This window comes from Clupea harengus, chromosome 11 (genome assembly GCF_900700415.2).
Source record: "Clupea harengus chromosome 11, Ch_v2.0.2, whole genome shotgun sequence".
In the NCBI taxonomy this organism is placed as follows: domain Eukaryota; kingdom Metazoa; phylum Chordata; class Actinopteri; order Clupeiformes; family Clupeidae; genus Clupea; species Clupea harengus.
Window position 1 is genome coordinate 16,384,261 of NC_045162.1, and position 23,561 is coordinate 16,407,821.

General features: G+C 42.6%; 1 protein-coding gene across 1 annotated transcript in view; it reads left to right on the forward strand.

The window, feature by feature from the left end:
• Positions 1-23,390, forward strand: part of LOC105910021 (cytochrome b5 reductase 4) — a 33,215-nt gene extending 9,825 nt beyond the window's left edge. The window contains exons 7-17 of the mRNA XM_031575754.2: positions 367-457; positions 730-787; positions 1,204-1,297; positions 1,409-1,441; positions 3,556-3,678; positions 4,202-4,342; positions 5,780-5,932; positions 9,774-9,924; positions 18,523-18,609; positions 21,060-21,221; positions 21,673-23,390. Coding sequence (XP_031431614.1) covers positions 367-457; positions 730-787; positions 1,204-1,297; positions 1,409-1,441; positions 3,556-3,678; positions 4,202-4,342; positions 5,780-5,932; positions 9,774-9,924; positions 18,523-18,609; positions 21,060-21,221; positions 21,673-21,727 — 1,148 coding nt within the window. The 3' untranslated portion in view covers positions 21,728-23,390. The remainder of the gene's footprint in view (positions 1-366; positions 458-729; positions 788-1,203; positions 1,298-1,408; positions 1,442-3,555; positions 3,679-4,201; positions 4,343-5,779; positions 5,933-9,773; positions 9,925-18,522; positions 18,610-21,059; positions 21,222-21,672) is intronic.
• The last annotated feature ends 171 nt before the right edge of the window (positions 23,391-23,561 follow it).

Consider the following 23,561-nt stretch of genomic DNA (forward strand, 5'->3'; position numbering starts at 1 on the left):
TGTGTGTGTGTGTGTGTGTGTGTGTGTGTGTGTGTGCGCGTGCGTGCGTGGTGTTTACTGTTTCTTCGTCTGGCTGGGTTCATCCCATGCTTCATTGGCATGTTACTAAAGCATGGCGAGTGCTTTCATGCCAGCAGACACCATGTGAATGAAGATGAAATATAATGTCAGATATTAGATCCCTTTCTCTTGCTCTTTCTCCCTTTCTGCTTCTTGCTCTCTCTCTCTTTCTCCCACTCTCTCTCTCTCTCTCTCGCTCTCTCTCTCTTGCTCTTTCTCTGTTCTCTCTTTCTCCTACTCTCTCTCTCGCTCTTTTTCTCCTCTCTCTCTCTCTCCCTTCTTGCACTCTCTGTGTCTCTCTCTCAGGTCTGGCTCCACCACCTCCTCCTTCTCCCGCGTTACTGGAGCCGCCTGCTGCACCTCCTCCACCTCCTCCACCCAAAGACACACGACCTCGGTAGGTATCTCTCCTCACACCAGAGTCTAGAAACACCAACTACCAAATTACTCATAAACAACACGTTTGCCTTTTATGTTTTTGAACAATTCAAAGCAACCTTAGGAGTTTAGCACCAACACCACAATGTTAATAATAATAATAATAATAATAACAACAACAACAATAAGAATAATAAGAATAATAATAAGAAGAAGAATTGAATGTATGTTGATATTTAGCGGGGTTGACACCAAGCCTAAAAGCCTAAAGGCTGCTCCTTTGTTCCTCAGCTATGACTGGTTCCAGACAGACGCCACCGTTAATATCGTTGTGTACACCAAGAGGAAGGTGAGTGGCTCATGAATTTTAATGGCTCTGTTAATAACCTGCTAATGTGTCAGGTGCCAATTATCTTCTCTGTAAGGATTCACAGACGCATTCAGGCCCAACCATTTATCTGGCAGCCACAAACACACACACACACACACACACACACACACACACACACACACACACACACACACACACACACTCTCTCACTCCCCTCTGCTTTTCCACCGTCTGTCTGTCTGTTTCTCTGCCTGTCTGTCTCTCTTCTTTCTTTCTTTCTTTCTTTCTTTCTTTCTTTGTCGTGCATGGTCTCTTTCTCTGTCTGTTTTGATGTGTTTCTCTCCCTCTCTGTCTCTTTTGCTGTCGTTCTTTTTGCTTTCTTTCACTCTCTCAATATTTCCCTCTCTCTCCTCCTCCCTCTTTCCCTGTCTTAGATTCCTGCGTCGGGCTGTGCAGTTGTAGACCTTAGGGATGGTGCTCTACGGATTGAGGTCGTTCTGGGGAAGCTGTCTTATCTCCTTCACTGGCGTGAGTACCCAACACACACACACACGCGCGCGCGCACACACACACACACGCACTCAAGCCTACATGCACACACAGAACTGAAGGTCTAATTAAATGCTTTGTTGTTGGCAGGTCTTGTGCAGGAAGTGGAGGAGCGTATTGGCAGTAAGTAGTATGAGAGTACACGTTACACAAGTCACACGTTACACTGGCTGTTTGTGTGTGTGTGTGCATGTAGGTGTGTGTGAGTGTGTGTGTGTGTCGCGTTACACTGGCTGTTTGTGTGTGTGTGTGTGTGTCTGCATGTAGGTGTGTCTGCGCGCGTGTGTGTGTGTGTGTGTGTGTGTGTGTGTGTGTGTGTGTGTGTGTCACACGTTACACTGGCTGTTTGTGTATCCGTGTGTGTGTGTGTGTGTGTGTGTGTGTGTGTGTGTCTGCTGTGTGCATATGCTTTGTGTGTGATGGTGCATAGCCAATAATTTCACAGCCTGTACCCTCACTATACCAAGTTTCTCTGGGTGGATGAATGAAATCCTTGAATCTCCAGATAGATAGTTTAAATATCCAATTAAAGATCTGATCTAATGGAATATGATACTAACGTTGTATTTCACCAAAAATCATAAAACCAAATGCTACTTCTCCATAATAAGATACAGAGTGTGCATGTTGTATGTTCCTGTATCCCTTGTGCTTGTTTTGTGTACAGTCTCATGGCTCTGTGTTGCGTCTGCGTCTGGCTCTTTGTCTAGTTTGCGCTCTATTAAACTAAACAGTGTTGAGCCTGCTGAGAGACAGAAAGGCCCCTAGCAGCAGCCCTCCAGTCTTTTTGTAGGGTTTGTCTCGGTGAAAGCATTTAAAGAATACACACGTGTGTGTGTGTGTGTGTGTGTGTGTGTGTGTGTGTGTGTGTGTGTGTATTAGGGATGGGCATTCGATTAAATTGTCTTAATCGATCGTCGGGAGAATTAACGATCGATTTTCGATTAATCATTAATATTTTTATATTAAAATTCACTATTTATAGGCTATATTAAAATGCAGTGAAAATAGAAAAAAACACAGCGTGTTTCCTCATTGAGATCTTTTGTTACAAGATGAACAACTCTTGTGGCAGTTAAACTTACAAGATGGACAACTCTTGTGGCAGTTACACGGGATCCGTTCAATGGTTACACTTGAAAATATGCGCTGCTGTACTCTTAAGCAGCGGAGCCGACAGCTAGAAGCCGGTGCTCATAAACACAACTTTTTTTTCTCTCTAACTAATTAATCTCACATTTTGAAATTCATTCATCTAGATTTATCGTGATTAAAAGTTTGTTTTCTTCTCGAGACTAAATCTTCAGACAGACGAGTAATCACTTCAGACAGCGTGTATTTTAGACACTGTTGTTTAATTGTATTTTTTCGTGCTCTCTCGCCGTCATACAAGGAATATATGCGAGACACAATGGTGCCCCTCGACGGTAAATCGTAAGAATTGTCCCCTGAAGCAATTCGAATCACCTCAGTCAGCCCACCGTCTTCAACTATGTTGATGGGCCGACAGTCACCGGCAACCAAAACTGTTACAGCGTTGGTAATCTTTTCACGGACTGGTCTAGTTCATTTCCTAGAGAAGTCGTGTGGGTGTGGGTTGGCGACCATCTAACCTGGGACTGCTTTCTGTCGGGTGCTTTGCATTAAGGTGATAACTTAAAGACGAGCTGCTTCTGTAATAGCTACATTCAGCTTGACAAATGCTACATACAACTTTAGTTTTGTCGATTGTTCTGTCATTTTGCCTCTTAAACAGAAACTTTCCGCCCAACAATCCCTCAGCTCTCTCCATCTTCAACTACCGTCTCGGTCTCTTCTATCTAAATTGACTGCAGACACGCGGCAGTTTCGTGCCATGGGTCAACGCGCACCGGAAGTAAACAAAGTTGCGTTAACTGCGTTCAAATATTTGATTGCATTAATCTCGGCCACAATAATCTCATAGAATAACGTGTTAACTTTGACAGCCCTAAAATAAATAAATTACACGCACACTACGCAACAGAACATGCATTAGTTTTAATCGATGAAAAAATTATTTCATCGAGGAAATTCTTAATGATCAATTAATCGATCGTCGATTAATTATGCCCATCCCTAGTGTGTATGCATGAATATCTGGGTGTGTGCGCTTAGGCAAGCGTTTGCATTGTGTGTCTGATTTCATGTTCTTTGTCTGTGCTTACACATCTGCTTGTGTGTGTGTGTGTGTGTGTGTGTGTGTGTGTGTGTATTAGTTCACACAGCTAGTGCGGTGGGGAAGATTCAGCTGGTTTTGTGGAAGAAGGCCAAGGCTAAGTGGTCAGAGCTGGGGGATCAGCTGGATACCCATAACACCTTTGAGCGCAGCAAAGACCGCGGTGAGTCAGTCCTGTCCAACGCACATGCACGCACACACTCATACGTATAAGCACACTGACACACACACACACACACACACACACACACACACACACACACACACTCTCAATCATATGTATAAGCCCACACACACATGCAGTAGTCTCATAATAGAGGCACCCTCTCCATGGCTCTTCTGTGTTTCATTGCCGTACTGGATAATAAATTGGAAACAGTATGTACAAGACATCATGGGGGGCAGGAATATAATGCGTCTAAAATAAATCCTCCTTTCATGAGGGGAGGGGAACGTCCGCTGGGAGATGAGCTGTGGCTGGGATTGCTTTCAGCTGCTTCTCCATGGGGGTACGGACTGCAGTGTAGAATGTTTTCTAGAGCTGTTATTGTCTGGTTGTGATATCTTGAGATGTCTATGGGAATGTGTGTGTTGTGTTATGGCTTTTTTGCTAGTCATCTGGCCGGATGCTTCAGGTGTTATTCAGTCGGTCTGACTCTCTGATTTCTCCTGTGATCCAAATGCAGAGATCTACTACCGGCAGTGTGTGCTGGTGTCCAAGACGGACGTCACGCACGACACCAAGCTCATCTGTTTACAGCTGCCTCCTGGGACACACATGCACGTGCCCGTGGGCAGACACGTCTACCTCAGAGCCTCGGTCCAAGGTAACTACCACACCTGAGCACCTCAGAGCAGGATATGATGTCAGAGGGTGAGGTGACCTCAGAGGATAAGATGGCCTCGGAGCAGGATACGATGTCAGTGGGTAAGATGTCCTCAGAGGAGGATATGATGTAAGAACAAGGAAACTCAGTGCTCTAACCCTTAACCCTCTGTGCACTCTGCTACATCACTGCACCTGTAAGCAAATATTCAGTGTGCAGCACATGGTCATAAATGGCTCATATTTAAAGGTAGAGTCTGCAATTCTAATCTCACACTTGTTGTCAAATTCAGTGAATTGCTCCTCACGGAAGGGAGGGGTGTAATTTGATTGAGCTCAAATACCAACAACCTCTCGCAAAACTGAAACCAAATTGTTGACTCTGCTTCTAAGGGAAAGCAAGGACTAGACAATGAATGAATTCTTTTTTTTTACACCCCGAAAAAAAAAAAAAACCTAGAGAACAAAGCAGACCCAGCAAACTCCCAATTCTCTAAAAGAGCTGAGTTTCTGAAGATGCATCTTATTATGACATCCTTGGTCTGTTTAATTCTAAAGATACATCTCATTATGACATCCTTTGTCTGTTTAATTCTAAAGATACATCTCATTATGACATCCTTGTTCTGTTTAATTCTAAAGATGCATCTCATTATGACATCTTTGGTCTGTTTAATTCTAAATATGCATCTCATTATGACATCCTTGGTCTGTTTAATTCTAAAGATACATCTCATTGTGACATTCTTGGTCTGTTTCATTCTAAAGATACATCTTGTTATGACATCCTTGGTCTGTTTAATTCTAAAGATGCATCTCATTATGACATCCTTGGTCTGTTTAATTCTAAAGATACATCTCATTATGACATCCTTTGTCTGTTTAATTCTAAAGATACATCTCATTATGACATCCTTGTTCTGTTTAATTCTAAAGATGCATCTCATTATGACATCCTTGGTCTGTTTAATTCTAAAGATACATCTCATTATGACATCCTTGGTCTGTTTTATTCTAAAGATACATCTTGTTATGACATCCTTGGTCTGTTTAATTCTAAAGATACATTTCATTTTGACATCCTTGAAAGATGTTTACAATATAAATTGTCACATGCATCCCGTGCAACTAGTGTTCTTTTCATGCAACCCATTATGCATTTATGACCTCGTCATAAACAGCTACTGATGAGCATCCATACTCACAGCCGTCTCAGAGTCATTAAGTTCCCCTGTGTGTGTGTGTGTGTGTGTGTGTGTGTGTCTGTCTGTGACCTTTAGCTGGTTTTGTGCAGCAGATGTGAGATGATGATCCTCTCTTCTCTGCTCCTCTTTCCTCCCTCTCTCCTCTCCCTTTCCTCTCCTCTCCCTTTCTCTCTTCTGTCCCTCTCGCTCTTCTCTCTCTCCGTTCCATTCCGCTCCTCTCCTCTCCTCTGCAGACAGTGAGGTGGTGAAGCCCTACACTCCAGTAGAACACACACTGCTGCCTGAGTCTCCACCCACTGAGGAAGACGAGGCTTCCAGGCTCTTCATCATGCTCAAAGTGTATCCAAACGGTGTTCTCAGCCCTCATATCGACAGGCTAAATATAGGTGAGCGGAGTTCCAACGATCAATCGCAAACATGGTCGCAATGTTGGGTGGTTAGAACGACTGCTCGAGACCAGTCATTAGAAGTGGCGTTCCTGGATAATTGCTGTTGTCAACATGTTTAAATGGCGCTTTCAACAGAAGTTCGGGTGGACTGTGACAGAATTTGCCACGCCTCTCATGTCAAATCTGTCAGGTAATTAATTCCCATTTTAGCCGCTCAAGCCGTGGCATTGGCTTCAGCGCTTGTTCTCAAGCCACCACCTCCCCTCACACCTCCCGTCTGCCTTGGTTAAGAAGGGAATGGGATGTACGCAGGGATAACGCTTGACTCCTGCCTGCACAGTCAACTCCTGCATGGTCCCTGCAAAGCACTTCAGTACAGCGGCTTGAGACCTCACCTTACACGCCTTCTGCTCGCTTCTCTTTTTAGGCAAATTTGGAGCGTGATCTTGTGAATTGCATTAGTTTGACAAGATTGACCCTCTCTCTACCTACCCGAACAACCAACAACTGAGCATTTCACTTATCATACAATTTTAAATTAATATTCATTCATCTTGAGGCAACTGTCGAACCATGGTGACAACGACGCTTTAGAGAAACGCATCGTCTTACCACGGAACCTGCTGCACATGTGCAGGTAGCCGATAGGCCGTGACCGGCTATAATCAATAAAATATTGGGACACAAAATAAAACTCTTCTTACACTCGACAATTATTAAGTATGAGGCCGCTCCATCAACCGCTCTAGAAATTGTGCAGGACTCAGCTTGACCCTCATATTTTCTGCATTACGTCATTAACAACATTGTTGGTTTGAACGACGGAAATGGCTATTTGAGACGCAGCTACTGCGGTTATGAGACACAGTCGTAAGTAGGTTGGTATTTCAGTCAACGCTCCTGCGAACAACCGTTGTTCATCAAGGACTTCTGTCGTTATTCGTGAAGTGCAGCCCAGAGTGGTTTCATAGCCTGGGCGTCCTCCAGCTCATTAACCAATGCGTGTCAGGGACAATGTCAGACGGGGAAGCAGTCCAAAGAAAGGGGATAGTTAGTGTCACAGCGGCCATGTTAATTAACTGGAGAGCCTACACAGAGGAACTGGTCTTCCTCAGAAAAATGAAGACGGCTGTTATGTTCGGTCAGCTGAGGTGTTCTGACCCTTGCTGATGAAGGCTTTTGATGGGAGTCTAGTGGCTTTGGTATTCATTCGCATAGTGTTTCTGGTAGCAACCTTGTGAAAATGTAATTTATACAGCACATTTCTGCTCGGTTGAACTCTTGAGGTCTTGAGTAAGGCTTTGCATTAAATATCTCTCTCACTCACACACACACACACACACACACACACACACACACACACACACACACACACACAGATGGTCAAGGCATGGGTGTGTGGCATTGGGACTTGGTCGACTGGTTTCCTGCTTAGCCAGTGCGCTCATCACACATACTGCTGGGACGAACCGGACCTCACTAGTGAAAACATGCAGTCGGATTCTCAGCGGTCGTGGCTAGGGCTGAACGATTTGGGAAAATAATCTAATTGCGATTTTTTTTACCAAAATATTGCGATTGCGATTTAATATGCGATTTTTTTTTTTTATCCTCTTTTTTTCCCCAACAAAACGTAATGAATGATTTAAATATGACCAACACAATATTAGATACATTTAGTGTAAAATCTTCTTTCCCACATTTTACATTTTTATTTAACTGCTCATTACAGAAACAAGAACAACAAATCGGTGTCAAAAAAGTCATTTTAAGTATGAACACTAGGCATGCACTTAAACACTGTGTGCAAAATGTATCATCTTAAAATATATATATATATATATATTTTTTTTTTTTTTTTTTAGACCAGGTTTTTTAATCGCGAACGTTGCGGTTAGAAAATCGCGGTCTATCATATCGCGATTAAATCGCAAATGCAATTAATCGTTCGGCCCTAGCGACAACGGAGTTAAATTAACTGGCTCAGGATGGGTGAGCGTTTGCTTTTAAGGTCCTCAGCCTGTGAGCCCATATGATATGAGGTCCTCGGCTCGTCAGCCCATATGATATAAGGTCCTCGGCTCGTCAGCCCGTATGATATGATCTCTTCCTTACTTCCTTATGTCTGTGTCTCATCCCTTCCCCTCTGCTTGTTATTCTGCTCATGCATCAGGGCAAAAGGAGATTGAATTCCCAAATGAAGATGGATTGTGTAATTAGTTTCTATTCTGGAGCGGCTGAAAGGACAGATCCTGTCCAAACCATCACTGCCTCCTGGCTCTCTCTCTCTCTCTCTCTCTCAAGTACCTGAAACCATTAACTTGTACCATCAAAGCATTCTAAAACAAGGGGGTTCAGACCACTGGGGCATCTTGCAAAAGCACTAACGTTTCCATAACAACGCCTTTGTTGTATGTTGTAGCCAGATATGAACTAGCTAACTGGTTAGTTAGCCAGCAAAGTTAACCAACTAGCTGACCCAGCCCACAGTCAGTGGAATTACGTTTGTTTGTTTGTGACGTCTGATGTTGTACAGACACTGGTGTTCTTTAAACCGAGTTAACCGAGTTAAGTCTCTCTTCCAACCAAAATGATGCCATGATAACAGGCCTGCCTGCCTGTATGTGTTGTGAGACCGTTGCAGATGATTCAGAATGCAGCGGCAGGTTTGGTCTTTAAATAGCCAACTGGATCAGCACCAGCTTATTTAAATGCCCTAATTCAGAGCTATTCTCTCTCTCTTTACCACTTTGTTCCTCTGATGAGCATCTATTGTCTTTGCCTAATCTCACCAGCAAGAGATCGCAGTCAAGACTGTTTTCATTCGTGGTACCTCGGTGGTGGAATGACCTACCTAATTCTGTGCGCAGCCTTGTTACATTTAAAAAGCGTTTAAAACTCACCTTTTCTAATGTTTTTTTGTTTGAGGCATACTTTATTACTATAATCATGGTTGTTGTTGTTGTAATAGTTGTTGTAATAACAATAGTATTTTTTTTTGGTTTGTTTTTTTACTCAGATTTGTATTTTAAATTGATACTTTTGCTGTGTGTCATGTTTGTTTTTATGTTTTGTAAGTCGGACAAAAGCATCTGCTTAATATCTTAATCATAACTGCCTGAGTGACAACACGTCCCAAAAGCTGTGAAGCACAAGCGTTCTAAGCAATTTCCGTGTCGTCGCGGATCTTTGGTTTGAATTAGCCTTTACATTCATGTAAATCATTCATCTCATTATCGCACATTGGAATACTGTAATGGCTCCTTTTGTTCTGACAGTGGTTCTCTCTGCTTGATACTGCTGGGAAGTGAGAGATAATTGCCAACTATGACCTGAAGGCTAATGGCCTCCACACTGAACAAAGGCTCACTTTCTGAAGAAAAGATCAAGGTGTTTGAGCATAGAAATATCAAATGTGTATGTGAGTGACAGGAGGGAATTCACCTTCTCACAGTGTATAATATAAATATAAAAAAGGTTAAAGGTGAAATGATTTGATTGATTTTGGTTTCCATGGTGACCTAGTGATGCATGTCTTTGACACTCCTTTGTACATAAATAGATGACAATAAATTAATCTGATCTCTGTGATGCTCCAGCAGCGTGCACAGATGCAAGACATTTTAAAACGTGTGTGTGTTTTTATGTGTGTGCTCTAGTCCAGTCACAGTCTGAAAGAGCACAAACGTGTTCATCATAGGATATAAGATTGACGCTTGATGTTGATGACCTCATTTTCGAGAGGCCTCCTTATCCTTCTCTGTTATTCTTGTTTGTTTGCTTATTCATTCATTCATTCATTCATTCATTCATTCATTTGTTTGTGCTCATCCTCCAGGTGACTCCCTGTCCGTGAGCAGCCCCGAGGGTCCCTTTAGTCTGCGCCTCCTGCGGGACATCACACACCTGTACCTGTTGGCGGCAGGTACGGGCTTCACGCCCATGGCTCGTCTCATCCACACCGGCCAGGCCGACGTGCCCACACTCAGGTGAGACGGCATTCACTAATCTCGCTTATTCACCCCCCAAATTAGAGCCAAGACAGAATGTCCTCATGAAGCAGCATGAGTTGGGGTTTTCTTGGAATATAGTGCCGTCTGAGTTTAGGCTTAATTCATCGCGTCCAGCTATCTGCATGTCCACTATTGCTTAGTTTGGCTTACAATGTGGTGTTAAACTCGCCAGCGCTATTTAGAGTACTGTTTGGGCACAAGAGTTCCTCCTGAATGGTAACCACATGGTACAATGGAGATGTCAGACCGGTAGATGGCACGGCAGAGAATAAAGGGTGACCTTGGAGTCAGGTGCCACAGTAGAAAAGCAGAGAAGGTTAAGTGAGGGCGATAGATTTGCTGCTGTGGGATTTGCAATCAATTTTATTTCATGAAAAGCATTTAGACTGACATTGGCTGATGGACCATTCCTCAGATATTTCCCTCAGACAACTGACCTAAATGAAGATGTGTGAAAACATGTGCCTGTGATTGTGAGCTCTAAACCTTACTAATCTTTTCGCTGTGTACTTTGCTTTCATTATATATGTAATATATGTGTGTTTTATGTATGTGCGTGTGTATATTACATATATGTGAGTGTGCGGATGTTTAAATATATATTTAGGTGTTCATTTTGCTTGTATTTATATTAAGCACATTAAACTGCCTCTGTGTGGGGGAACAAGATGGCGCTGTAGAGTGAACAGCATTGTAAGCCAGCTCCAGTGGCATTTATCAGAGTTTATATATTAATCTATCATGTCTGGACAGTAAAAGTACGGAATTTTGTAGGGGAGGTACTCTAACATGAGTCTAGATCATTATTTTCGCCAAAATTCAGAAAGCATGAAAAAAGCATCGAAGAAAGTGGTGAAGACTACTCCTGAGGGAACTGGTGTTAGCGGTGAACTAGCGGTTGCTAGCCCAGGGATGGAGCCAAGTATTATTCAAGCTTTGGACAACATCACTGACAAACTCACTATGGTGATCGACACAAAAGTTTCCACAGTCTTAGAGGCCATTAAAGAGCAGACAGCACAGTTGCAAGCAATTGCAGCACGCGTAGGAGAGGCTGAAAAACGAATTTCTGATGTCGAGGACACAACTATAGCCTCAGAAGCTAGGATAGCATCCCTTGAAAAACAAGTGCGCGACATGTTTGAGCACATCGATGATCTTGACAACCGAGGTCGTAGATGCAATGTGCGTGTGGTTGGCATACCAGAAGGCTCCGAAGGGACAAATCCAGTGGAATTTTTAGAAACGTGGATACCAGAACACCTCCAAATGACTGTGAAAGATGGTCGTTTAAAGCTTGACAGGGCTCACAGATCATTGGCACCGAAACCCAGTCAGAACCAGCGTCCAAGACCATTTATACTGAAGTTTCACAACTTTCAAGACAAACAGCGGCTAATGGATGCGGCACGGCGGCTCGGATCTCGAGATCAAGATGATGCTACAGCCAGAAAGCCCAAAGTTTCCTTCTTCAATGACTACTCGGCAGAAGTGGTTCGGCGGCGTAAGGCATTTGATGAGACGAAGACCCGACTAAGGAAAATGAACGTGATCTATGCATTGCTCTATCCGGCTACTTTAAGGGTGACAGTCGATGGTAAGCAGAAGAGATTCGACTCTCCGAAAGATGCCGCATTACTCGCACAGTCATTAGAAGAAGGACGCAAAGGTATGCCAGACTGAAGACTGGACTCAGACACTGATTTTTGAAGATTAATGCGGTATGTTACCTCCTGTTTGAGTTTATCTATACATAGACTTTATATTCTATTTGCCAAGTATAGCCGCTGTGAGTAGGCTGACGTGTTGTTGTTGTTTTTTTTGACGATGGTGGTGAGGAATGAAGATTGGGTGGCAAGCTCTTTAGTCTTGCCGTGGGCGATGTTTGGAACTCCCTGCAGGTTAGGTAGCAGGGACAACCCCCTTGAAAATTTAAGTTTAATTTGTTTATTTTTGTATAGTAGTTCTTGTTCACATTACTTTTTTGGTTTTTCTTCTCTTGGCTCAGTGACTGCACATGTCGTATTATATGTTTTAGGATTCATGTTCTCAGCATACTCTCTCTACATAACGAATAAAGTTGGCCTATATGGCGAGTAATAAGTTACGTCTATGTACATGGAACATAAAAGGGGTTCATAGTCCTGTTAAAAGAAGAAAAGTACTGCGTTTTTTGAAAAAAGGGCATATTGATATTGCTCTCCTGCAAGAAACGCACTTGGATGATGAAGAGCATCTCAAATTGCAGAAGGAAGGTTTTAATCAGGTGTTTTTTTCCTCATTCACCTCAAGAAGTAGAGGAGTGGCTATATTAGTGAGAAGGAACTTGCAGTTTTCATTGCTGGACTGTATTAAAGATAAAAGTGGCCGATATGTTATTGTAAAGGGCATCTTGCAAGGTACAGTTATATCTATACTGAACATGTACTACCCTCCTGCTCACCCCTCTGACTTTATAACTAAGGTATTCTTGGACTTTTCTGAGATTCAGTCAGATATTGCCATTGTAGGTGGAGATTTTAACTGCATACTAAACCCACTTATTGATAAATTACCTTCTAAAGCTATGTCTCTTTCACCACAGGCTAAGGCACTCTGTTCTATTTGTGAGGATTTAGGATTTGTTGATGTTTGGAGAACAATTCACACTTCTGATAAAGCGTATACTTTCTTTTCTGCACCTCATGGCTCTCACAGTAGGATTGACTACTTTTTCTTGTCAGGTCTCGCGATGCACAGGGTTTTGTCTTGCTCTATTGGTAGTATTTTGATTTCTGATCATGCCAAGGTAATTTTGGACCTCTCCATCAAGGGTGTAAATAGTGGAGTGAAGTTCTGGAGACTGAACACATCAATCTTGAAAGATCATACATTTGTTACTCATTTTACCACTGAATTTCAGTACTTTATCTCCATTAACACTCGATCCACAGACAACCCGGCCTTACTATGGGAAACTGCTAAAGCATATGCTAGGGGGTTGATTATTTCCTTTTCAGCAAGTAAAAAAAGGCAAAAAAGAGAAAAGCAGAATCTGTTAATGGCTGAACTTAAACCTAAAGAAAATGCTTATGTTGAGTGCCCATCTCCCACTATTTTGACAGAAATATCTGCAATTAGAACAACCTTAGACAACCTTTTAACACAAGATGAGGAAGTCAAAGTCAGATTTATTAGACAAAAGTTTTATGAACATGGGGATAAACCTGGGAAATACCTAGCATATCTCACAAAAAAAAGAGCAGAGTCACAAACCATTGCAGCCCTTTGTGATGCTCAAGGCAGCCGTATATATGATAATAAGCTTATAAATGACACCTTTAAGATATTTTATCATAATCTCTATAGTTCTGAGCAGCCAAGGGATGCGTCTGTTCTGATGGATAAGTTCTTTGACCAGCTAAACTTGCCCACTATACCATCAGAACATAAACTTGCTCTTAATTCACCCATTTCCAGAGAAGAGGTGTTTAATGCCATAGGAACTCTTCAGAATGGGAAAGCTGGTGGACCGGATGGGTACATCAGTGAATTTTACAAATTTTACAGGCCTATTAGTAGACCCTTTAGTCAGCATGTTTAATGATGCTTTCTCAAATAAAGAGTTACCCCCGACCTTGAAAGAAGCAAATATCTCACTCATACTGAAAAAGGGGAAATGTCCTGAGTCCTGTGCCTCTTATAGGCCCATATCCCTTCTAAATGTAGACAGGAAGATCTTGGCAAAAATGTTGGCTATACGCCTTGAAGGTCTCCTACCTAAAATTATAAAAGAGGATCAAACTGCTTTCATAAAGGGGAGAAACTCTTATAACAATGTTAGGCGTCTTCTTAATATCATTCAGGTCTTCCAACGTAGACAAGTTGATGGTTTAGTGCTTTCTCTGGATGCAGAGAAGGCCTTTGACCGAGTTGAATGGTCATATTTATTTTACTGCTTGGAGAAATTTGGTTTAGGGGATAATTTTATTAGATGGGTCAAGGTCTTGTACGATAATCTTCAAGCAGCCATTCTTGCTAATGGACTGAGGTCTGACGGTTTCCCTGTGCATAGAGGAACAAGGCAGGGCTGCCCATTGTCCCCCCTTTTGTTTGCCATGGTTATTGAACCATTGGCAGAGGCCATAAGGACAATACCTTCCATCGAGGGCTTACAAATAGACAATGTACATCATAAGATAAGCCTTTATGCCGACGATGTCTTAATTTATATTTCAAGTCCAGAAACATCAATACCTGTGTTACTTGATGTTGTTGGTTTATTTAGCAAATGTTCTGGATATAAAATTAATTTGACAAAATCAGAGGCCATGCCGCTAGGGAGCCTAAGCTCAATACCTACAACACTGCCTTTTTTCCCCTTTAAGTGGTCCCCAGGGGGCTTTATCTATTTAGGTATATTCATAACCCCTACATTTGAGCGAATGTATAAGGCTAACTTTGTTCCATTGTTTGAGAAGGTGAGGCTAGATTTGGAGCATTGGAACTCTTTGCCAGTCTCCTGGCTAGGTCGTATAGCTCTTATTAAGATGAACATATTGCCTAGATTGCTTTACCCTATCCAAATGATCCCAGTTTTGTTTTCAAATGGAGTCTTGAAAAAACTAAATGGTTGGCTTAGTGCATTTATATGGAGCAAACGTAGACCAAAGCTAAAGATGGCTACCTTACAACTGCCAAGCTCTGAAGGTGGATTAGATTTACCAAATTTGAGAAAGTACCAGCTTTGTGCTCATTTGCGATATATATATGATTAGATCGTAAATGAGACAGCCTCTGTCTGGCTGGATGTGGAAACCTCCCTATCAAAATACCCACTGAAGAACCTGTTGTTTGTTAAGAGTTTTAAAACTGTTAGGTCATGCTGTGACAATATTGTTACTCTCAACACAATTAAGGCTTGGCGACTAACACGTAGACTTGAGGGGAGGTCAAAACTAACATCAGTTTTCACTCCTATTTTGAACAACCCCGATTTCCAACCAGGACTTCTTGATGCTGGCTTCAGACAGTGGCAGGATTGTGGCATTTATGTGTTGAAAGACCTAATTTCTGATAGTGGTTGAGAAATATAATATCCCCAGACAGAGCTTCTTTCGTTATTTACAGATAAGACATTATATATTGCACAGTACAACCCTAATTGATAACCCTGGTGCATCTCATCTTGAGAAAGTACTGTTTGCAACACCTTGGAGATTGTCTATCAGTCTACTCTACGGAGCTATGCGTAATCTGGCAACTGTGGCTTTGCAAGAGCTTAAAGAAAAGTGGGAGAGCGAACTTTCTGTTACAATCAATGACAATGAGTGGGACGATATTTGGGTCTACGCTAAATCAATTTCAGTCTGTAATCGAGCCAAATCTATACAGCTAAAATTTTACATAGAATGCATATATCCCCCAACCGCAGACATCATTTTAATCCAAATTTGTCGCCAATGTGTCTTAAATGTAAAACAGAGATTGGTACTCTAACCCATTGCCAGGGTTTTTCCTGGGTCAAAATGGGTCTTCGGTGCTCAAAAAAAAAACTATTTGCACGCTATGCGCGCACAGTCTTTGTTACCGTGTCACCTTATTAGCAGACATCTATATTTATTTATTTTTTACCATTTGATAAATAATGGAGGCTATGCTTGAGGAAATCATTTTGCTTCCACTTTAGATTAAAATAGATAGGCTAATAGATTGACAATAGTCCAAGCCCCATGGTGGTATCATGTATGGTTCAAAGATGATCAAGGTTTACCTCTTTACAAACCTTTATATGCAAACTACTGAAATGTATATCAATAGAATATAGAACTAACCGGTGGTCAGAAATGGAACACACAAATTATGAAATTCAAGTTTATCTATTATACAAACCTACATACCATTCTTTTTGTTTTTATTATTAAAACTGTCCACAAATATTTAATATTAAATTACTGCCAAGCTGAATGTAGGCCTCGTTTTAAAAGTTACACTTGCAAAGTAACTTCAACACTGCATTTAGGTACACTTTGTATATATTTTATGTATATATGTTTTAGATAGAAAACAAGTTGAATTTAATAGAAATAACTAACCACACTCTTACTTTCTGTCTCAAAAAAGTACCACAATTACCGCCGACTGATGAAGTTAGGGTTCAGCAGGTTGATAATTGGGTGCTTGCTTAGAAGCAAGCTATTGTTGCGTCTTGCGCACATCACAGTTGCGTCTTGATCAGACAAGAAGACACACTCGATCTTTCTATCAATGCGATTACTATTGATCAAAACAGAACGAGGGTTCGACTGTACTTGAAAAATACTATTAAACATATTCCCGGACATGCATTGCACGAGTGATTAATTGCGATGACGGCTCCAATAGAAGTTATAGCGAGCACATAGAACTTTATATATATTTTCTAATCAATGTATTTATTCCCAGGTGTTTTGCAATTTCCTTTTATTTCTACGTGCCTACACTATATATTATCATTCCAGGTTAAGAATACCAATGGAGGCTGCGTTGGAAATCGTTAATCAAACTTTTGTCAGCATTTTGAGTGGACATTTTATTTGCATTTGTACAGGTGTATTCGTGCACGTTGGGCTGGCCCTCACAGCAGAACGACAGTTTACAACCACACCGGTTTATCAATGATAATATTAATATTATTATATTCGAGATGCAACACAAATCTATCCGCTCTCCTCAGAACGAGCTGAGCTTTCATTGATAAACCAATGCGGTTGTCTGCCTCTCCCGAGGCCCCGCTGTCTACTGGTACTCGTTCAAACGGGTAGACAAATCAAATAATAGCCTACACCTTTGTAGGTCCTCAACATAGCAGGTATTTTAATATATTGAAAGCCATGAATACTGAAAATGGAATGTTATGCTCAAAATCACGCCGACTGATGCATACGCAGGTTGAGTAATTGAGTGATTGGCAGCTGGCCCATAGATATATATGTCTATGAGCTGGCCGCTCTGTCTATTCGCGCACCTCACAGTTGCGTATTGTTCAGACAAGAAGACACATCGCAGACTTTTTTTTTGCCTTAGGCGCTCGGGACGTCATAGGGCTGAAACACAACAAACGCGTTTTTAAAACGGCAGACGCTTCAAAAACGCCTTGGCAAAGTGCGGCGGCCAAAACAGCCACAGGGGCACCAGGCTGTTTTGCCCGGCGCCTAGGAAGCGGAGCTGCGTGCGCAACCTGCCTGGGCCGAGTGTGACATTGATGAGCGGTGCGCCTCCGCACCTTGCGCTGGAAAGTTGAGAATAGTTCAACTTTTAAGCGCATCTAAAAAACGCCAGAAAGACGCAACGCGTGGCGGAGAAAAGGCGCACACGCACCATAGGAAACAATGCATTTGCAAGCGTCCCATTTTTAAAAACGCGTTTGGTGTGTTTCGGCCCATAGGCGCTTGAGAAAACGGCTTAGGCGCGCGCCCAAATTTTCTCTATGCAGGAAAAACCCTGCCATTGCCTTTGGTCATGCCATAAACTGCAAAGATATTGGGCTAATAATGTCCTGACAGAAATTTGAAAAGATACTTGGGCAAAACTTACAGATGGATCCAATGTCTCTTATTCTAGGTCTCCCTTCTAGATATGTAGTGTTAAAAAACCAGAGGCTCTTCTGTATTCTTACATATGCAGCTAGGAAGAATATATTATTGCAGTGGATAAGCGATAGACAGCCAACTGTTAAGGGCTGGCATAATGTTTTGTTTGATTTAGTACCTCTAGAGTACCTGACATGTGTGATACATTCCAAATCTAAACAATTTTATAAAGTTTGGGAACCTTATCTGAATTATTTGGACCCCAACGTTTCTGACATTATGTTACAGGGATTTTTTGAAAAGTCGTAAGAGAGAATACTTTGCTGTGTATCTGTTTTCTTTCTTTATTCATCATTTTTTATTGTATTGTATTGTATGTGTGTAGCTGAGTTGATGTTGTTGTATCTGTGTGTTGTGTTTTTGATGTGTGTGCTTGTTTGAAGTATGGTTGTGTGCTAAAAAAATGAAAATCAATAAACATATTTACAAAAAAAAAAAAAAAACTGCCTCTGCGTATGAAATGTATTTGTGCCTTGAAGCCTTTTTGAAGCATGACTTTCTTACAGGATTTTTATCCTATTATGCAGAGCCATTTTTCCAGGACTCTGTTTTTCTTTCTCTCATTATATTTGTCTTTCACTGTCTCTTTCGTTCTATTTACCCTTATGGATATTGCCTTCACTCGTAAGCTAAAGCGGCGTAAGCTGGTTATTATAGGAAGAGTAACACAGTGATGTGTCTGCCTGTCAGATTGCATGATTGGTGTTTTTCAAGTGTCCATAGCCACTCTTGCTGTGAGATTTTTTTTTCTCAAACTAACCTTGGTATCGTAGAATGGCATTGGCATCTGATTTAGTGCACAGACATGCCCACCCTGGGTAGAGTGTGAATAAATGACAGCTTCCTGTTTTTTGGCCAATCCACAGGAAAACCAGACTGATGGTATATATGTGTGTGTGTGTGTGTGTGTGTGTGTGTGTGTGTGTTTTGTGTGTGTGCGTATGTATATTTGGCCAATCCACAGGAAAACCAGACTGATGTTCTTCAACCGTCAAGAGAGGGACATCCTGTGGCACTCAACACTGGACCAGCTGGCTTCCAAAGATGACAGGTGTGTTTGTAGACTGTGTGTCTGTATGTGAAAATCTGTGAGTGTGTGTGTGTGTGTGTGTGTGTGTGTGTGTGTGTGTGTGTGTGTGTGTGTGTGTGTGTGTGTGTGTGTGTGTGTGTGTGTGTGTGTGTGTGTGTGTGTGTGTGTGTGTGTGTGTGTGTGTGTGTGTGTGTGCGTGCGTGCGTGCATTTAGTGTCAGTGTCCCATCTCATATAAGTTTCTCTTGTATCTTTTCCCCTCGTCTTTAATGTGATATATGACTCGCTTCTAGGTGTGTGTGGGTGTGTTTTGTTCGGGTGTGTTGGAGTCAACATGGTCGCATTCTGTGTAGTCGTTACATATCCTTGAAAGAATATCTCTGATGGACAAGGGATTACACAACAAGAGCTGACATGGCACTAATGGGATCTGATTCACTGGCCCTTTTGTGGCGACAGAGGGCCATGTTCACATGTCCATGACAAAATGGATGTCAGTAGAGGATTATAAAATCGTTCATTGGAGCTCCCCATTGCAATGCATATCTGTGGGTTATGCAGACAAATGGACAAATACAGGCTTACTGTTTTCGGCAGAAATTACGGGTAAATCATTAAAGACAATACGATTTCTAATCGTGGGTATGCCGAAGACACCCAAATTGACTTAGCCTTCTCACCTAATGACTATGGTCCAAATGAACAGCTGGAGACTTAGGATTGCTACTCATCTTACACAAAAGGACTTAAAACAATGATCTCAATTTTATCAACCATGTGAAAGCAATAACTAAATCAGCTTTTTACCATCTCTAAAACATAGTCGAACTTGATTGAGAAACTCACTCGTGCCTTTATCTTCAGCAGGGTTGACTAACAGCTTCAACCTTCTACAAAATGCAGCTGCTAGAGTTCTGCTGAAAAAGAAAAGCTGACCACAATGGTTAAGTCCTTCCATTGGCTGCCACTAAGTCACATACCTCTCAGATATGTTTCAGCTGTACACACCTGCTAGACCTCTCAGATCACTGGAGAGAAATCTGTTGATATCAATCAATCAGTCAATCAATCAAACCTTGTATTTGTACGGCGCATTTCATACACGGAGGTAACACAATGCGCCTCACAGTAGGAAAGAAAGGGGGGGGGGGGGGTTACAAACACTTCGTTAACTTCGAATCGTTAACTTCCCATAGATGGATGGTTTAGTTTGTCGGCTTTGGATGGAGATAAAAGGCCGGTGAAGTGAGGGGGCACAGTGGGTTCCCTGGCAGCTCAAACACAAATCCCCCATTGGCTCTCTTTGTTTCCTTGTCGTTTTTTTGTGTATTAGTTGAACGACAGCCTTGCATATTTCTGACGGATGCGTTGGCCTCTGTTTTATAAATGTGCACAGCTTGCAACAGGCCACCGACACGAAGTTCACTCGCCATGTCTTTTCCGAAAGCATATGCTGCGGTGCATTGGAGAAAAACTAGACGCTACGTTAAATGTCACGCCTCTGTTACCAGAACAGCAGCATGCTGTCTAAAAACACACGTTGGGGGCATCATTATGCTGCCTCTGTTTGGTTGAGTATATACAAGTGAAGGCGCCATAATGATGGGTTTTGTGAAGGTCGATACAGCGGGATCTGGGTTTCAATAGCACTGGTGACTCGCCTGCAGCACGATCTCCATTCCATAGGCCCCACTGATTCGTTTTCAGGGAGAATCGCTCCAGAGGTCTGACCCTGTAAACTGCGCTCGGTGATGGGTGAGATCCGTGCCTCCGTCTCCTTTCCTGTCGAAACCTGGGGAACCTCAGCCTGACTGTAGAATGTGCCAGACGTGGAGGAGGCTGTGTGTGTGTGTGTGTGTGTGTGTGTGTGTGTGTGTGTGGTGTGTGTGTGGTGTGTGTGTGTGTGTGTGTGTGTGTGTGTGTGTGTGTGTGTGTGTGTGTGTGTGTGTGTGTGTGTGTGTGTGTGTGTGTGTGTGCGTGCGCGTGCACATGAGAATAAGTTGGCCTAGAGGAGCTTATTAGAGAGAGAAAAGAGGCACAGCAGAGGGGATTGGGACTTCCCACTCTCTGGCATTGACCTTCAGTGGGCTGATGAGCTATGTCCGAGAATCGCTATGGATGCGTAGAGAGTGTGTGTGTGTGGGGGGGGGGGGGAGAAGGTGGGTAGAAAACTGATAGCTGTAGCTCCAGCTGTGTTTTCTCACTTAAGCTTGTGTCGTCCTGCATGTTTTAGCACACAGTGTACTTGAAGCTTCCTTACGATACTCAGGCCCTTTTCCTTTTCACTAGAATTCTTTTTTGGGGTATTTAATGGCTTTCATTGTTGCATAAGTGGACTAAATTATCTGCAAAACGGAGCTTATTTGAGTCTTGTAATCTCTTCTGAAGTAAAATGACACCTATGACAATGTCTCTCTTTCTCTCTCCCTCCATCTCTCTCTCCATCACTCCCTCTGTTCCGGGTCTCTTCAGGTTTGAAGTGGACTATGTGCTCTCTGAGCCCTCTGAATCGTGGACAGGGCGGAGGGGGCGTGTTGAGGCCTCCATGCTCACAGACTTCCTGGTTCGGCCCGAGGGCTCCAAATGCCTGGTGTGTGTATGCGGACCCATAGCATTTACTGAGCTAGCGGTGGGGTGAGTGTGTCACACACACACACACACACACACACACACACACACACACACACACACACACACATTAAACTTCCCCCCCTCCATCCATGAAGCTAGTTTCTTTGAAATGCCACCAAATTAGTTTGTGACATTTGAAATATGTTCTCTTCCAATGCTTTCATATAGTAATTCAACATGGTCTAAGTGTGGTCTTTGTGTGGGTTTCTTCCCCCTGTGTGTGAGGGACTCTCAGATTCCATGTTAACTTGCGTGGTGAAAATGTCTCTTTTTAGGGGTGCTCTGCATGAGAAGATTGAGTTAAATTAGGCTCACTTCAAGGACAGGCCACACAGGCTGAGAAACTAATGGACCCACTCTCTCTTCTCCACTGCGCATTCAATCTCATCTCCCTTTCCTTTCCTTTCCTTTCCCTCCACTCCACTTGTCAATCTCTCTTTCTCTCGCTCTCTAGGTTGGTGAAAGACCAGGGCTTCATTGATGAAGAAATTCATGCCTTCCAGGGCTGAGCCATTATCTTTGCACATCCTTGTGTGTGTGTGAGAGAGAGAGAGAGAGAGAAGAAAAAGAAGAAAAGATTCGAGGAAATGAATGATGAATGATATTCTATAGCGTGTGGGTGACTTCTGGACTATGCATAAAGCAGACAAATGAAAATGGACTTTCTCCCCCATGGAGCATCTCTTGTTTCACCCTGCCTATGTCTGAATCACAGACTTCTGCAGCCCAGATCTCCAGAGCACCTACCAGACAGCCAGCGTGTTTGTGTGCGTGTGTGTGTGTGTCCAGCTCTCTGCCTCCCCCATGACCTGTGCACACCTCCTGCTAAGGGTTCATAAGTTATTCATTCATGTATTACTGATTTTTTGTTTATTATTGTATTTTATTTCAACCTAGGGCAGACTTCTTGACTTCTGTACGGATGTCTGCCTTTGTCACGCTTCCGTAATTTGTGGATTGTGTCACACTGCCTCATCGTGTGTGTGTGTGTGTGTGTGTGTGTGTGTGTGTGCGCGTGTGCGTGTGTGTGTGCGTGTGCACACCTCCCAGGTAGCCCTTTCAGAGATGTAGAGAGCAGAGGAAGGGGGAAGGGGAGATGTGATGGGAAGCTTTTTCCCCCCTCCCCTTTCTGTCCTTTTTTCTTCCAACCTGCTGATGTCAGAGGAGGCTGTTGATTTTTATTCCCCTCCTGCGCCTGCAGAAGGAATGCAAATGAGACATGTAGCTAACACACACTTTCACACACACACACACTTTTACACACACACACATTAAACTCCCCCCCCACACTTCTAGGTTGTTTCTTTCTTTTTTTTCTTTAAATACCTTCAAGGTTTCTGCATTGTCTGCTGTTCTGGTTTACCTTTGACAGACAGTCAGAAAGAACAGCTGTTTCTATCTGGAGAGCGAGCGGGATATGGGAAAGGAGGCAGAAGCCCTATTTTATTTTATTCAGAGATGGTCTGCCAGGCTTCCGTTTGCTGTGTGCAAAGCCAGAGTGCACTCTGGATAGGGCCTTCAGTCCGCAGATCTCTGCTTCTCAAAGGGCCTAATGCATCTCTTTTTGTAAGGTCTGCTTCCTGCTGTGTCTGCTATTTACTCTTACCGCTGAATGCACACGGGTCCCATCATGGAGACCCACAGGACAAAGAGCAGGAGCCAGGTGGGGGCTGGAGGAGCGACAGGAATATGAGCAGAGTTAAACACTTCAGAAAATGCTCTGGCGTCAGCAATAGAGACCACGAGTTTGAAGAAGAGCTAACTGCACCTGTAAAACTCTATGAGAACTAGACTGTTACTGCCAAAGGCTGATTTCAGCCTAGGGGAAGAAGAAACAAATCCATCTGTATCTGATCTGGTGCGCCTGTGGCAGTCTGCCAGCTGAATACCTGTCTAATCTTAGCAACAACTTTTATAACCGTGGCAATTATCTAGTCCTGCTGTTTTGACTGCAAATCCTGAATGCACAGGGCTGTCTGTGCAATGAGGAAATAGTGGAGGACAGAAGATTGATCTTAAAAAAATTAAGTACTTTTGTGCCAGTCTGATAATCTAATGGTTCGTTTTATTTTCTGTGCACAGTGTTTTGTGCACACATATGAATATCCAGTACCAGTGTTCGTACTGTTTGTTTTACAAAAAATAAATTAAATTATGCTATAGCAATCCCAATCTTCAGTGTTTGATTATTTCTGTTATTCTGTATTTACAGAAACACAAGAATTAAAAGGCACATATCTGTATTTACTGTTAAACAGTTGGGCATATATGGTCACATTACATAATCAATGTATACTTTTATGTCAGCCTAATTTAAGGTGCCTGTTTTCAGTAACCTTACTT